The sequence below is a fragment of the Scophthalmus maximus genome, chromosome 12 (genome assembly GCF_022379125.1).
Source record: "Scophthalmus maximus strain ysfricsl-2021 chromosome 12, ASM2237912v1, whole genome shotgun sequence".
In the NCBI taxonomy this organism is placed as follows: domain Eukaryota; kingdom Metazoa; phylum Chordata; class Actinopteri; order Pleuronectiformes; family Scophthalmidae; genus Scophthalmus; species Scophthalmus maximus.
In genome coordinates, this window is record NC_061526.1 from 22,649,673 (window position 1) to 22,665,147 (window position 15,475).

The following is a 15,475-nucleotide window of genomic DNA, read 5'->3' on the forward strand; positions in this document are numbered from 1 at the left end:
GTTTTCATTACAATAAATGTTAGAATGATCCGATCAATTTTTCATTCAAATATTCAAGGTTATAGAAAAAAAATCCTGGAAACAGATTTCTTGTTTGATTTTTTTTTCTTTCTTCCCTTATTAACCATCTGTGTATAAAAATGTATATACAGTTGAAACCAGCCGACTCCTCCATGGCTTCATAGCAGCTACATTAAGTTCGACTACAATCATTATATCATCACAAGAAACAATAACCCCAGACCGTTTATACCTGGGATATTCATTAAAAAATGATGGAGGGTATGAATCTCGCTCCTTGATAATTGATGTGAGAACACACTCACCCCCTCCAGCAGGTTTGCCGGCGCCGTCCTGGAGCCGGTCAGGTCCTGGACGAGGAACTCTGTCCAGTCGCTGTGTTTCTCCTTGATGGCTGCAGGGAGAGACGAAGAAAAAAAAAAACATGCAGAAAATCAAAGTGAGCACATTTTTTTTTATTGTTGTTGTTCTTATGTTGTGATGAATTATTAAAAACGTGTGCCACTACAGAGCGGAGTCACCAGCATGCGGGAGGTATATGTGCGTGCACACGCTTAAAAAACACAAACACACTGAAGCCGACTTTGTGATCCAAAATGCAAATGAGAATATTTCAATCGTTTTAATTGGAGAGAGGTGAGAAGGAAGAAAAAATTATTCAGTGTTATGTTTCACTGGAAAAGCCTCGGCGGCGTCATTCACGCTGAAAACATTAACGCAAAATTCAGATTTTATCTGAGGTCGGATATTTTTTGGGCTTCAATGTCATCATAATCCTAAAGTTTGATATTTTTAATTTTGTTTTTATTCAATAGACCCAATTCTATTCTTCGTCTAGACACCGGAGACTCATTAATACTGTGTAATCAGGTCAGAACCAGATCTAGGTCCAATCTGGATATAATCACACATTCTAATATCACGCGTAAATGGAGTCTAAGACACGAATGCATTCGCTGAACTCCTATTAATTCATCTCAGGGCTTTAATAAGTGAAGTATTAATAGGTTTTTTTTTAGTTTTCATTTGTCAAAATGAAACCAGGAAATCTACTCCTCACCACAGTTTTCATACATTACAGTGAACTCCAGTGAGTAAATTTGATGTGGGACATGTTTTGTTCCCCCCGCCGTCTGCTTCCTGTTTCCCATGGTGCAGCAGGGTTACATAATCCCTACTCCCTGCTTTTCATTCGCTGTTGACTCCCCATACAAGCCTCCTGTTTATCCATTCCCCCTTTTAGGAAGAAGCTGATGCGAACCTTCACTGCCCTGCTTGTGTGGGTTTTTTTTTGCTCCCCCCTGTTAGTTATTTAGTCACACACACACACACACACACACACACACACACACACACACACACACACACTTGTGGCGGCCGAGGAAACGCTGCCAAATGAGTCAGAGTTGCAGAATGACTCCGACACGCTGAGCGACATTCCCCCCGCGGCGCTGATTAGCATCGAGGCTGAAGTGAAAGTGAAATGTTGTCCAGACACTGAGGCGAGCTGCTGATAATGAAAATGATAAGTTCCGCGTCGAGGTCGTTTGGGTTTTTTGTTCTTCCGTTTTTGATTCCATAGTTTGCTGGTGATGACGGGGTTTTGTGTTTCTGAGCTGGTCTGTGAGGATTTATAGTGTTTACAAACTCCTGTTTATAGTTTTTTAATTTTTTATGTATTTTTATCATCTGTCAAATGTTTCTCTCATAAATCCCTTCGAGCGTGCGCCATCGTCAACTGAAGCAACGTCCACAAAGAAGAAAAACAAAAACACATCATCTCATAATTACCGACTCTTTCCGCCTCACGATCACCAGACAAACACCATAATTATGTGATCTCAGATCTCACAGCGAAACAAAAAAAAAAGAAGGAAAAAAAAGAAGCAATAAGATTGTCTGAACATTTAAAAAACTGTAATATTCCTAATCAGGTCACAGGATACGGTGTCACACCTGCTACCGGATGCTTTGATTACGGCACAAGAGCTTTTTCTTGTAATTATGAGACAGTGCGTAATTATTATAATGAGACACACTCTCGAATTTATTTAATGTCTAATTAGTGGAATGCAACGTGTACTTATTCGTACAGTGTCCGGACAACGTGTTGTACGTACTAGTTTACACTTCAAATCCTTTCAAAAGCTTTTGAAATGATATTTTTTAACCTGTTCTTCGATTCACTTCTTTGACATCTAACTTATCCCACAGACGTACGACAGCTTCTGTTTCTTTCTGTTTTAGTTTTTGGAGTTTTTTCAGTTTGGCTCTGTGTTTTTTTTTCCGTTTGCGTGAAGGCGAGCGTGTGAATGATGTTTCCACTTTGAGTGAGAAGTTTAAAAAAAAACATCAGAATGTTTCTCTCGCTGCAAATTGAATCCAACACGCTGGAGTTAAAGTTGAAGTCGGAAGCTCTGTCGAACTGTCTTATCCTTCCAAAGATCCTACCTCTTCCAGTAAACGACCCCAAAAAATTCCAAAACAAACTACGCCAGTATAGTTTCTAAACTTCCTTATTGCGGTCCTGTACAATCTCTTCTCTAAATCACAGATTCGAGTTACTGTAACTGACAAGTCTGCGCCGCAGTAGGGCGGCTCGGGATTTTAAATACATGATTGAATCATGAGACGGATTCGATACCACCCCACCCCCCCCCCCCCCAGAGGTCTCGCCTCGGATCAAACCTTCAACGGTGGAATTTTTTTGGCAAAATAAATCAACGTGTCAGCGCGAGAGAGAGAGACAACGTGTTTTTCCTGTGACTGAAACGTGAACAGCGAACGCCTCCTCTCTCTCTCTCTCTCCCTCTCTCTCTCCCTCCCTCTCTCTCCCTCTCCCTCCCTCCCTCTCTCTCCCTCCCTCTCTCTCCCTCTCTCTCTCTCCCTCTCTCTCCCTCTCTCTCTCTCCCTCTCTCTCCCTCTCTCTCTCTCTCTCTCTCCCTCCCTCTCTCTCTCTCTCTCTCTCCCTCCCTCTCTCTCCCTCTCTCTCTCCCTCTCTCTCTCTCTCTCTCTCCCTCCCTCTCTCTCTCCCTCTCTCTCCCTCTCTCTCCCTCTCTCTCCCTCTCTCTCTCTCTCTCCCTCTCTCTCTCTGTACGCCTGTTTAAGAATAGTGTTTTTTCCTGTGAGACTATTTTCTTTCCCTCACTGCTGCGCACACACTCTCACACCCTCTCGCACACACACGGTGCCGTGTTGATGTTGGCCGAGCACAAATAGATAAACTACTGTAATTTTACAGATCCCGTCGAGTTTACTCATGAAGCCATTCAGAGAGCAGGAGGCGGCAGCAGCAGCTAAAACATGCAAACTTCAACCTTTTCTTCTACTGTACTCCCCCACCACACACCCACGCCCACACACACACACACACACACACACACACACACACACACACACGCGTCCTGCAGTTTCATTATGCCGTAGTGCTGCGTAGATAAATAAATTCTATTATTCTTCATTTCCATCCCGAAGGCGGCTGACTTGCTGAGGTGAGAGCCCGACGCTCACATAACAATAAGTGCATAATTAACGTTGAGGGAGGAGATATTTAAAAAAAGAAAAAACTTCCTCCCCCATCCTTCCACACTATGCCAAGGCCAGCCTCACCCCCTCACCCCCTCACCCCCTCACCCCCTCCCGAGAGGAACAAGCTGCACCGAATTCTGGCTGTAGCAAATATCTAACATTGAAAAAAACGAATAAATACAAAATACATAAATGGGTATGTAGGAAACACACGTTGGGCCTCCGTGCACGAGTCTTATTTGAAAGCGTCACTTCCTATGACCAATGTAACAATTAAGCGGAGGAGAGGAATCGTCTCGGTGCGTTTCAGGCACAAATCGCAGCGGAGCAACAGATTCTAATCAGAGCTAATGGGAGCAAATTGCGCTCGGTTCCCCCTCCGTCTTATCCACTTATTAATGCGCTGGCACAGCGACGTGCGCGCGCACACACACGCACGCACGCACGCACGCACGCACGCACACACACACGCATACACACGCGAAGGTGGAAAGCAATTTTAAATTTAACTCCCATTTTCACTGACAGACTCTTCCCCCCCCAAATAGGCCCCGAGCACGGCGAGGGACGCACGCCGACGCACATTTGAAAAGGCCAAAATCGCACTTTGCTGCCTTTGTCGGGCGACGTCGTCACGTCAGCGCGTCGTTAACATTTTTCATGGACCCCGTTCGTGACGGGGGCAGCGATTAGTACAGCGACGTGTGAAAATATAATTGACCTCAGTGGAGTGTTGGTGGTTCCTGCAAGATGTGTGTGTGTGTGTGTGTGTTTCCATTTTGACGCAGGCTGCGTCTTGATCTCCATCTGCATTCATTAAAAAAAGCTTCGTAAGGCAAACACTGCTTATGAAAATGAAGCCTATTCACACACACACACACTCACACACACTAGCTCTTCTACAGTGCACGAGACAAACACACAACCATAGTGAGGTGTTACAAGCCGGTGACATGTGAACCCCACTGGACCCACTCCAGCCCTCGTGTTTTACGTGATTTTTAAAAAATCATGATACCAAAATATCACTTATGGCAAATATAAGCAAAACATTTTTTTTAAAAAAGGATATTGATTTATTGACCAGACGTTGGCTGTTACAAATACGTCTTTTCAAAGGGTCCTCTATTGAAAGGAATCAATTTAGCTGCAACATCCTGTGGAAAGGGACAATGTGAACCAAAGAAATATATGCAACATGCCTATAATGAAGAATATTTAACAGTTTTAAGAGGTTTAACTACAGGTTTATGCCTCAAATGTGACCTTACGGTAGTTTTTAGGTAAATACAGTACATATTAATTATTATTTATATATATATATATATATATATATATATTTATTTATTTTAATTATTATTATTTATATTTGACTATGACCGCTGTTGTCGTTGTTTGATTCTAAGATATTTGGAATATTTGTGGTCTGTTTTTATTTGGTGTCATCTCATATGGAGTTTTTTTTCTCTTCCACTGTTCTTGAGAAAACTGTAGAAATGTTTTGTTTTTTCTTCATTTAAATATCAAGAATAAGATGAAGAAGAAGAAACATATTTCTGCTGTCGTCCCGTGTGGAAACAACAGAAGTACTGTAGGTGTTTGCTGCAGTGGATTATTGCTCATCTGTTTGTAATGACAGAGGTGGGAATAACAAGAGCTGTGATTGGTCGGCGAGTTGTTGTTGTTATTTTTCCTCGTACGAGTTTCGGATGTCAGTCGAGATCGTTGCGATTATAAATACGACATCGAGCGCTGGTTCGATGAGCAGGGAGGAGCTAAGAGAGTGTGTGTGTGTTTGTGTCTGTGTTGGTGTTTGTGTGGGCGAGTTTCACGAGTGAGTAAGCACGTTTGACGAGGGAGGTGTTTAGGTTTTAGGTGCGTTTGTTTTGTGAGATTTGTCCAGTTTTCCACGTCCAAAAATGGCTTGGCACCTTCTCCTGGGCGGAGCATTCAAAAAATAAATGAATAGATTTAAAAGAGAGTCCTGCAAAGCGAAGCCTCGTGGGGAATAATTCTGAAAACGATTGCAGCGTTACCAGGCAACCGATCCAAACCCTCTGTCGCACACAGTCATTGTGTAACTGAAGATCTGAGGGAGGGGGGGGGCGGGGGAACTGTGTCTCGCTTTTAAAGCTCAGTTTGTTGTAAAAGGTCTTCACCTTATTAATATGTTGAATCTTTTTTTTTTATTATTCTGTTTGGCAGTGCTTAAACGGTTGGTTCACCTAAAAAAAAATGTGGCATTTGAAAAATGAAAAACACAAACAGCAGCTGTGTGAGAACTTCACTTTTTGTGAAAATGGGTGAACTGACCCTTTAAGGAACAGCACCGAGACTCATTCCACGTCCACACAAGGACGCATGTGCGTCATACTTTCTATACCCGGGACCTCAAATATAAATAAAAATGCTGTTTCCGAGGAGTCAAGATTGAACTTTTTTTCATCTCAACTTCAAGCTAAAATGGAATGTGAGTCCTTTAAATGCTCAGATGAAAAAAAAAAAAAATGGAAATGTGAACATCCATAATTCAGGGATGACTGTGGAAAACTTTTATCTGCAGAGGATTGTGAGGAAACTATAAAAACGGGGTAAGAACTAATGGACCCTGTGGTGAGACCAATAAATAAATCAAAATGTATATATATATATATACAGATATTATTTAGGGGGCCGATACAGATTAGGAAGTTAAAATAAATTCAGATAACGATAAATCGGCCGATGTATATAACTTGCCAGTGATTCCTAAGATGTCGATATCAAACCCTTATGACAAAGACATTTTACCGTTCACTTTATCAAAAATATCTATAAATAAAACAAATACAACCAAATATATAGAATTTGAATCAAGAAAAGTGAACTATTTTTAAATAAGGTAGAATCCTTTCTGTTTTCATATCGGCAAACGTTGCCTATTGAAAACAGAAGCGACACCGATGTGTCTGATTTGAATCGGTCGGGCTCTGATACATATAAACACGGATCTCATCAGAATCAATAATTTTATGTATGAATCGATTATAAAAGAATGTCGTTATGGATTTCCCCGGCTCAGCCTTTTAGGAGAACTGATAAAACCCGAGCGGTAACCATCAGCGCCTCACGTCCTCATAATGTTCTCAGACAGCTTTAGGGATTTTATCTGGTTAAACTTCTGACCGTTGTTGTTTTAGCGTCGTGGAGCAGTGACCTCCTTTTTTTTTACTCCCCTCTCCTCCCTGAAACAGGACTCGGTGTGTTTGTTGAACGTGGAGGAGGACGAGGAGGAAAATAAGAAAAAGGTCTGTTTATCAAAGCATCACATTTCACACACCAGTTATCATACGAGCACAGCTTGGACTTGGCAGGCGCAGACAGCAGCGTGTGTGTGTGTGTGTGTGTGTGTGTGTGCGCGTGCGTGCGTGTGTGTGTGTGTGTGTGTGTGTGTGATCGCTCAGCTAAGACACTCGCTCAGCTAGAAGGGAGTCACATGCAAGAAGAGGCAAAGCATGACGACTGAGCTGTGATGTCACTTCCTGTAGAGAGATTAAACGGAGGAGGAGGAGGAGGAGGAGGAGGAGGAGGAGGAAGCAGCAGCACGCTGCACATGCAGCTCTAACGTGGACACAGTGGCAGTAGTGAGCCGAGCGACAGAGTTGGAGTCGAGAGGCACCGTGAAGAGTAAGAGCCGCTTACCTTTTCTTAGGTAAGTGTTATCTGAGAGATAAAGACACAAGCACAGAGGGAACAAACAAAAACAGGTAACTGTAACACGCGTGTGGTGTCGCCAACTCAAAGACACACACGCACACACACACACACACACACACACACACACACACACACACACACACACACACACACACACACACACACACACACACACACACACACACACACACACACACACACACACACACACACACACACACACACACACATAAAATGATGCAAAGCATTGAAATGAAGCAACTTTTTTGGGGGGGGGGGGAGTTGCAGGAGCGTCTGTCGGGAATTCCGGTCTGACTTCCAAAAAAAACGTCCCGAGTGAGACGACAGCGGGAAAATGTCCAGAAAAGACGTCACGGAATTCTCTCTGTCGGTGTGAACGCGACTCCTGCCGAAGGAAAACCTGTCTTTCCACTAAGTTTATTTAAAGCGTCCTGTGAAAGGTAAAGATGGGAGGGCCTACGCATATTTGTGCGCGCGTATGTTTGTGCGTGTGCGCGCGTGTGTGTGTGTGTGTGTGTGGGCTGAGCTTTTGCGTGACTGTCAAACACTGTTTAAGTGTCAACTTCATGTGGATTTCTTCACACACACACACACACACACACACACACAAAATCGCACTAAATTAAATACTCACACATCGTTTTAAAATGCTCAATTCAAAGAAATAGAAAAATAAAAATATTATTATGTACACATTTAAAAGACACTTCTCACCCCTGTTTACGGTAGAAATATTAATGTTCTCAACAAGAAACGCTCCAGAAATGATCTTTGTAAGGCAAGAAAAAAAGAAGCGATTAAGGCGCCAAGTGAAACGACGGAATCTCTCAGACTTATTAGGAAAGAAGAGTAATAAAGGGTTAACGTCTGGGTGTTAAATTTTTAAGATCCCATTGTTTTTGTACCATTTTGCAAAAAATTGATAATCCACTGACGAAAAACTGAGATACAACAGACAACGTGTACTGTGATACCTCAGCATTATTACTTCATATTCATATTATAATGAACAAATGTAGAGTTATGATCCAGCGTGGAACCCCCCCCCCCCCCCCCCCCCCCCCCCCCCCACGATTTGATGATTATTTTTTTTCAATCCAAATCAAACCTGGTGAGTTTAAAACTTGTATTAACCTCAACGGCAGGTTAAGTGTTTCTGCTGATACTAGTCTAACCTTCCACGTGTGTGTGTGTGTGTGTGTGTGTGTGAGAGAGAGATCAGGTTCGGGGTTTCCTCCTCCTACCTTCGGGGGGCATGAGGGTCTTGTCGTTCTGCGCGCACCATCCCACCGGGTGCAGGTCGGCCGTCATGACGTCGCACCAGAAGTCGGCCTTGCGGTCGTCGCCGTAGCCGCTGAAGCGCAGCAGCAGCAGCTGGCCGCACGTGGTGATGATGGTGGCCACCCAGTACGTGTCCGCGCTGCCCTTGTTGGCCACCTCCAGCTTCATGCCGGGCTGGAAGCTGCTCTGCAGGCTGAGCTCCACCTGGGAGGGGCGACAGGTGAGCACGGGGCGGGGTCAAAGGTGAATGAAACAGATAGGGGAACAAGTTTAATATTTGCCTTTATTGTGTCTTTCACATCAGGTTGGTTAAACTACAGCTCCACCGCTGGTTTGGCGACGTCCCCATGTGCATCACAGGTATGTAAAATATTATAAACACTAAATTTAAATAATTAGAAAGCATTAACAGGTATTTTGGAGGGTAACTATTTGTGCCGTCTGGATATATATTTACATAATATGGAACAGATGCAAAAAAAGTGCAAAGGGGGAACTCCGCTAATGTTACACATGAAGGTCAGTTTATAGGAAGTGATTCACCTCCTGTGAAAGTGGGTAATAAATGACTTCTGTGGCTCAGGGAGGAGAAAATAACACTTGTGACATCATCACGGTCAACTTTATATATTCAGGTTCATCATTTTAATCTGGGTTATGACTTGAAAAGGTCCCCATGCTTCTAATGTTCAGTAAACGCATCAGTTTCCTGCAGCTCCTCTTTCACAACACTCGGTTTTAGCTCCTGTCTCTTTAAGGCCCCTCCCTCCCAATAAAGACCAGCCTGCTCCGATTGGCCAGCCGGCTCCACATCTGTGGTCAGGTTGGTGGAGGAAGTTCTCTCGCTCTCGAGAAGAACTCCAAAAGCATCATATGTCTCCTTTAAACTTCAAATTAATAAGAGAAAAGCCTGAGTTACTTTTCCACTTCCCACAGTTTTTTTTTGTAATTTTATATAAAATCTTTTGGTTGAGTTTGGACTGTAACAAGCCGTTCAGACGTCCATTCTGGTTCTTTTCTGACATTTTTACAGATTAACCGATCAGTTAATTGAGACGATAACTTATCGATAGAGAAAACCAATGTCAGTTTCAGTCCCAACTTTGATTGACAGCAGCGAGCACCAAAACACCAGTGCTGCGAAAAACCACAGGGCGAGATTTACAAATAATGAAGTTGGCGACTTTTAGAGAAGCTGCCTGGAACCAGTGCGCCTCTGCTCAACCGCAGCCCCCCGTTTCTTTTCTTTTTTCTTCTTCTCGGTTCTGCCACCGTACGCCGGGGGAAATGCACGACATTGAACGCAGCACGCCATAATGCAGCTTCCACAATGGCCACAGGGCTGCTGCCATTCAATTCTTGAGAAGCGACGACCGAGCCCCCGACAGGATGTTCGCATTCAGCACTGGGCACAAAAAACGCGCGCGAACACACACACACATACACACACACACACACACACACACACACACACACACTCGCTGGCTGGTGAATGGAAAAAGCCAACATCTTAGAAATTAAACACAATACAAACGGCCCCATGACTTCCTGCTGCAACAATGCAAAAACGTGCTGTATCACTCTGGTTGGCTTATGTAAGAGAGAGAGAGAGAGAGAGAGAGAGCTACGGGGCAGCCTCGGCAGCAAACACACACTCTGTGTGTGTGTGTGTGTGTGTACAAGCCCAAGAGAAATCACTGTTTCAATTTGTCCAGGCAGGGAGAGAGAGAGCGAGAGCGAGAGCTGCACTTTACTGGATCACGTTTTTCCGGGGAATTCGTGGTCTGTTTTTTTTTTCCGCCCCCAGTTGCTCAATCCACTTTTACCAACAAGGCAATTTAACTTCCCAGGAGACCACGAATGACTGCAGTGTGTCCCGACATCGGGGGCCTCGCTTATAAAAACACCCACATATTCTAAATCTCGCCCCTAATTACGATCATCGCCCCCCCCGGGGGTGAGATGTGAGGGACTGAGGCGGCGGGCGGCGGGCGCCGGCGGCCCACTTTCGGATCGAAATAAAAAAAACATCACCGGCAGGACGGACGCGCGCACACACCTTCGCACAGCTGGGCGCCCGCGAGCCTCGTCGGGACGGACGATGAGGAGTAAATTACTAAAATAGAAAAAGGCACAAATCTCCACCAAGACACAAAACCCCTGGAGTTGTGGCAGAGAAACAAAAATAAAACCTGAACCAAACTTGACCTCTGGAACAAATCAACGATTCGATTTCACGGTTCGAATCATCTCCCAAGAATATCTCTGTTATATGCTTAGAAGTTAAAAACAAGAAATAAAAAAGTCCATTCAATCAAATATAAAAGGTGAAAACTTCAACCGGATGTTTTTGCTTTTGTTTTAATCTGCTTGTTATTTAAATTTGAAGTGAAGAACTGAGGATTAGATCGTGTTTGGCTGCACAGCATCACCTTATAATAACTGTCCTGCTGCAGGTCGGTCCGAGGTTCAAGAGCTTTGACAGAGAAGCACAGTGAGTCAGAGCTGCGTCTCCATGAGGTTTGGGGGATTTTCTACGAGGGACGAGTTGAAAACTCCGGCTCCTACGTTTTCCCTTAAAACTTCCATATGACAGAAAAGCACAAAAAAAAAAAAAAAAGAGTCCCCGACTGGGGATGTTTTGGAAAAAGATTCGGTGACTCAAACGTTGTCGGTCGAGTCATTTTCCTCAGACGTGACAAATCTTCCCCCGGCGACCGAACAAACATTACACCACCGTTTACGCAACATTTCAACGTCAGCCGATTGAAATCGGGAAATATGTAATCATAGGTGGAGATAAACAATACTTTTGGAACTTTTTGTGTGGACTGATGCTCCTCTCTGTATGTTTAGTATGAAAAGTAGAATAGTATATTTAAGCAACTCCAGTTTTGCCTCGGGAGATTCATTCATCATCATCATCATCTGACACCTGTCAGCAGTTCTGCCGAAGAATAACATCATTTAGCAGGAAAACTATTTGATTTGTTTCAGGAGAAATTCCCCGTAATTCAGTGACTCTTGCATCGACATACAGCCGCTATCAGCTCGACCGAATCAGACGCACGGAGGAAAGAGACATTTCAAGTGGAACCCAATGGCAGTGAAGAAGCAGCTGTGTGTGACACGGGGAACAACCTTCTCCCCCGTTGGTGACGGCGACAACCCGCCCGTCTGACGCCAGTGTGAATCACAGATAAAACCTGCAGAGTCAGCGTCTAAATATAAAAGAACCTTGTTGTGTTTTACAGTCTGTGCCGCGTCAAGCCCCGATCACATGCACACGCCGTCAACGCACAGAATAAAAAGGTCTGTGTCCTTATAAACAAAGTCTGCGTCCACGCTAAAAACTAAAACGCCCTGAGCATCAGTGTCGTGTGGAAACAGGAAGCAGGTCTGAAGTCGGTTGCTCGGTTACAGAAAGAACTATCAAGGAGCGAACAATGACCGAGAAGTGGCAGCACGTGGAAAGTAAAGAGCGCTGGGGATTTCTTTTTATAGGAGCGGCGGCGGCGAGGTGGACCTGTTACTGACAGCGAGTGTTTTGGCGACGCGTCGGCATCGCCGCCGTGGCGGTCGAGTCGTTGGCCGATGAGAACCAATCAGGAAGCGGCTTCGTTGTCGTTTCTCGACGCGACTGCCCGACGCAACTGCCCCCCAATGTGATATGATATTATTCCTATGATTCCAACAATACGCCCATTTGCGAGCAAGGAAACAGAAAAGTAAATGAAAAGCTCAGTTATATTTCCGTCACTCAATCATTTTAAATGACCTTCCTTGTATTGGTTGTATTTCCCTTTGTGCTCCAGTAATTACACACAAACAGTGTTTTGACAAAAGGCCAGCGCAGGTTATCTAAAGACATGTGCGTCATGAGGGAACAAAGGCCAATGAAAAGGCTCCATTCGGCGGCGTAACCGCGGCGATGCTGCTGAGCCCCCGACCCCCCCCCGGCTCTCTGCAACATGTCGTTAGAGGACTTTCTGCATATCGGTGCTTATCGGAGAGAGGCTGCATTTAAAGGATCACCAGGTTCTAGAGCGTGACGATCGCAACGCAGCCACTCACGTGTTTGAAGGTGGTGTGCGGCGCGGCGTTCGCCCCCGTCTCCTCCATGTACTCCTCCCAGCTGAACTCCGCCTCCTCCGCCACCGACTCGGCGTCTGGAATGGACGAACGAAAAATCTCACGTAAAGTCATCGGCCCCCCGACGGAAAAAACAAACGAACCGTTTCGTTCGTGGGATGAAATGCGGGTGGCAATTAAAACACACGCACACACACACACACACAGTCGGGATGTTTTGTAAATGCAGAGATGATCTTTGACAAACAGAGATTTAACAGGAAGTGGCAGAGATCCTGTTCACAGCATGTTGTTGTTGTGTCATCGTCTTTTTACGAAATTGACAGTTGTTCACTTCGCCTGTGGGAAATGAAATGGTCACAGTCAGGGTGTCAGGTTTTTTTCTCCTGTGTGTGTGTGTGTGTGTGTGTGTGTGTGTGTGTGTGTGAACCTGCCCTGTCTAATGAGAGGGAACAGAAGTGAGAGCTTGATGTTTTGATGGATTTCCTTTCAAATAGATTGTAGGGACTGCTCACTTCTTCTCCTCACACACAATTCACACGCTAAGTGTGTGTGTGTGTGTGTGTGTGTTAACATATGTAGCACCACTGACCTGCCAATTAATAGCCAATTAAAAGTGAATCAGCCTTAAAAATAACACTATTATTCCAAATTTCCCCGCTGTGGGACGGATAAAGGATTATTTTATCTCATTTTAAATGAAGGGAATTAAACAGAAGAACAAAACAACCTCAGAACTTGAAAGTCTGCAAGAGACCAAAGAGTCAGAATGACATTTTCCTTCTGATCTATAGACAAATATTACACGTTCAACGATTGCCAAATCTGAAGACGGCCTCTTTTCCGCCGGGGGCCTCACCTGTGTTCACCTCCTCCTCCTTCCCATTGGTGGGGTTGTAGGGCCGGACCGCGCTGAGGGCCGGCGGCGGCTGCTGCTGGGCGCCCGACTGCATCCTCCGCCTCCTCCTGGTGAGTGTCAACTTCAGGCGTTTCGCTCCTCCTTCACTGCATCGCTCGCTCTCCCCCGACGCCCCTGCGGCGGGAAGAGATCAGCGGAATCAGCGTGGCCCGTGAATCACGTGTTCAGTATCTACGGAGTTCATCCTTTGACTCCGAGGGGGTCGGAGTCAGGTCGCCAACGCGCTCACGACAGCAGGAACATTTGCAGCTATGCGGAGACAAAAACGACCGCTCGCGCTCGCGCGCACCTGCAGAGGTTTCGAGCCCGGAACCTTTTCGCAGCGCTTGTCGACTGAAGAGATTTCATGCAACACTAACGTTTGCATAAATAAACATCACGTCCATTTACTTGGTGAGAATTTTTCTTGGAAAACAAAGCATCTGGCCACACAGGAAGTGGTGCACTTTGCATTTCCACTTTCGTTGGAATAAACAAAAAGAAGAAGCCGTGGGTGGTTCTCGTGAACAGCCGGATGAGACCGAGGGACGACGGAGCCCATTCTCCGGAAACAAAGACAAAAAACGGTTTTCCAGATTTCGCTGCTCGCACACCGCATGAATTATACCTTTTTTTTTTCCCATGAAAGGAAAACTGTGGACATTATTAGAGCCCCGTGGAGGAGGATTTTTTTTTTTTGGAAGCTGATACCAATATTCAGAAGTTTAAACAATTCTCATACCGATATATATCTGCTTGTTTGTCTCCCACGTTTCACGACTTGACAAAGCCAACGTGCCTCATTGAAGTTACAGTTCAGCCTCATCCATCCTTAAATATTGAGATAAGATAATAAGGTATAGTGGGTTTTATCCATGAGCATTATATTATATTCAATAGAGGCGCTCTTTCATTTGAAACTAAGCAGGACGCCGTCCCAGTGAGAACGCTCGAGAGGAAACCCCTGATTAGTGTTTCCTCTTTCCCAACCTCTCCAACATTTCGCAACCCCTTTATGTTCGTGTCCTGACCCGCGTGAGGGTCCATGGCCCCCAGGTCGGGGAACCACTCATCCACACAACGTTTGTAAAGTATACAGGTGTGTTTCCTAACCTTTACTCCACAGCGGACTGTGAAAAAACATCCCACAAATGATGTGTGTTTGACCTGGAAACTGTAATTCCCGTGCCGACGGATCCACAAGACTTGTCCTCTCGATTCGTTTTCCCCAAAGTTCCTCAAATGTCAACGGCCCCAAAATCGGAGGGAATATTCAGAGTGTGACGACAGAAGGAGACAACCGACAGATCCTCATATTTGAGAAGCTGCGATCAGGCAACCTTTCCCAAAGTTCACGTGTGATTCGCGGAATCTCGAGCGGCTTTGTTTGTGTGAATAATCAACACACCAGCGACATGTGAGACTCAACAGCGTCATCTTCACAACAACAACAACAGACCTTGTTTGTCAGTCGCCTGGCACTCGTCCCCGGTCGTCACGCTGTCACATCGCCAGTGACTCACTCCCCGACCTCCGCCCACTTTCATCAGAACCCGGCAATTAACCTCTCCGCCGCCGCCGCCGCCGCTCGCGACCGCCACCAAAAGTCAGACTCCAGGATCCCCCCAAAGAATATATATATATATATATATATCCCTCGAAGAAGAGCTGGAAATGATAATATCCTTATTTTTTGAAAAAGTGTGAGAATCAGACAATGTCTCGACGTCCTGCTTCCCTGCTTCAAAAAAAAGAAAAGAAAAAGAATCCAGAGGAAATTAAAAAGGCAGCCTCACAGAAGCGGCTGCGCCTGCTGCCGCTCGAGCCCAGTGTGTTTACGAAGGCTGCGAGAGTCTCCGCAAAACCACCAGAGTGTGTGTGTGTGTGTGTGTGTGTGTGTGTACGAGTGTGTGTGTGCAAACCCCCACCACACACACA

General features: G+C 45.1%; 1 protein-coding gene and 1 long non-coding RNA gene across 6 annotated transcripts in view; one reads left to right on the top strand and one right to left on the bottom strand.

Annotated features, from left to right (window-relative positions):
* The window catches only part of sfmbt2 (Scm like with four mbt domains 2), a 29,870-nt gene that overhangs the window by 10,341 nt on the left and 4,054 nt on the right, over window positions 1–15,475 (bottom strand). For 3 of the 5 annotated variants that reach the window (XM_047336493.1, XM_047336496.1, XM_047336495.1), the window contains exons 2-6: window positions 13,499–13,672; window positions 12,622–12,716; window positions 8,511–8,751; window positions 7,231–7,251; window positions 327–415 (exon numbers count right to left, since the gene is read on the bottom strand). In XM_047336493.1, coding sequence (XP_047192449.1) covers window positions 327–415; window positions 7,231–7,251; window positions 8,511–8,751; window positions 12,622–12,716; window positions 13,499–13,592 — 540 coding nt within the window. In that variant the 5' untranslated portion in view covers window positions 13,593–13,672. Of the gene's footprint in view, window positions 1–326; window positions 416–7,230; window positions 7,252–8,510; window positions 8,752–12,621; window positions 12,717–13,498; window positions 13,673–14,996; window positions 15,146–15,475 lie in introns of those variants that run through there. The other 2 variants (XM_047336494.1, XM_035620644.2) reach the window with 2 other exon arrangements.
* On the top strand, window positions 333–12,620 carry LOC118292142. Its single transcript, XR_004786837.2, has 7 exons — window positions 333–460; window positions 6,783–6,836; window positions 7,077–7,240; window positions 7,534–7,706; window positions 8,480–8,767; window positions 8,852–8,907; window positions 11,545–12,620. It is a non-coding gene; the product is annotated as an uncharacterized LOC118292142 (long non-coding RNA).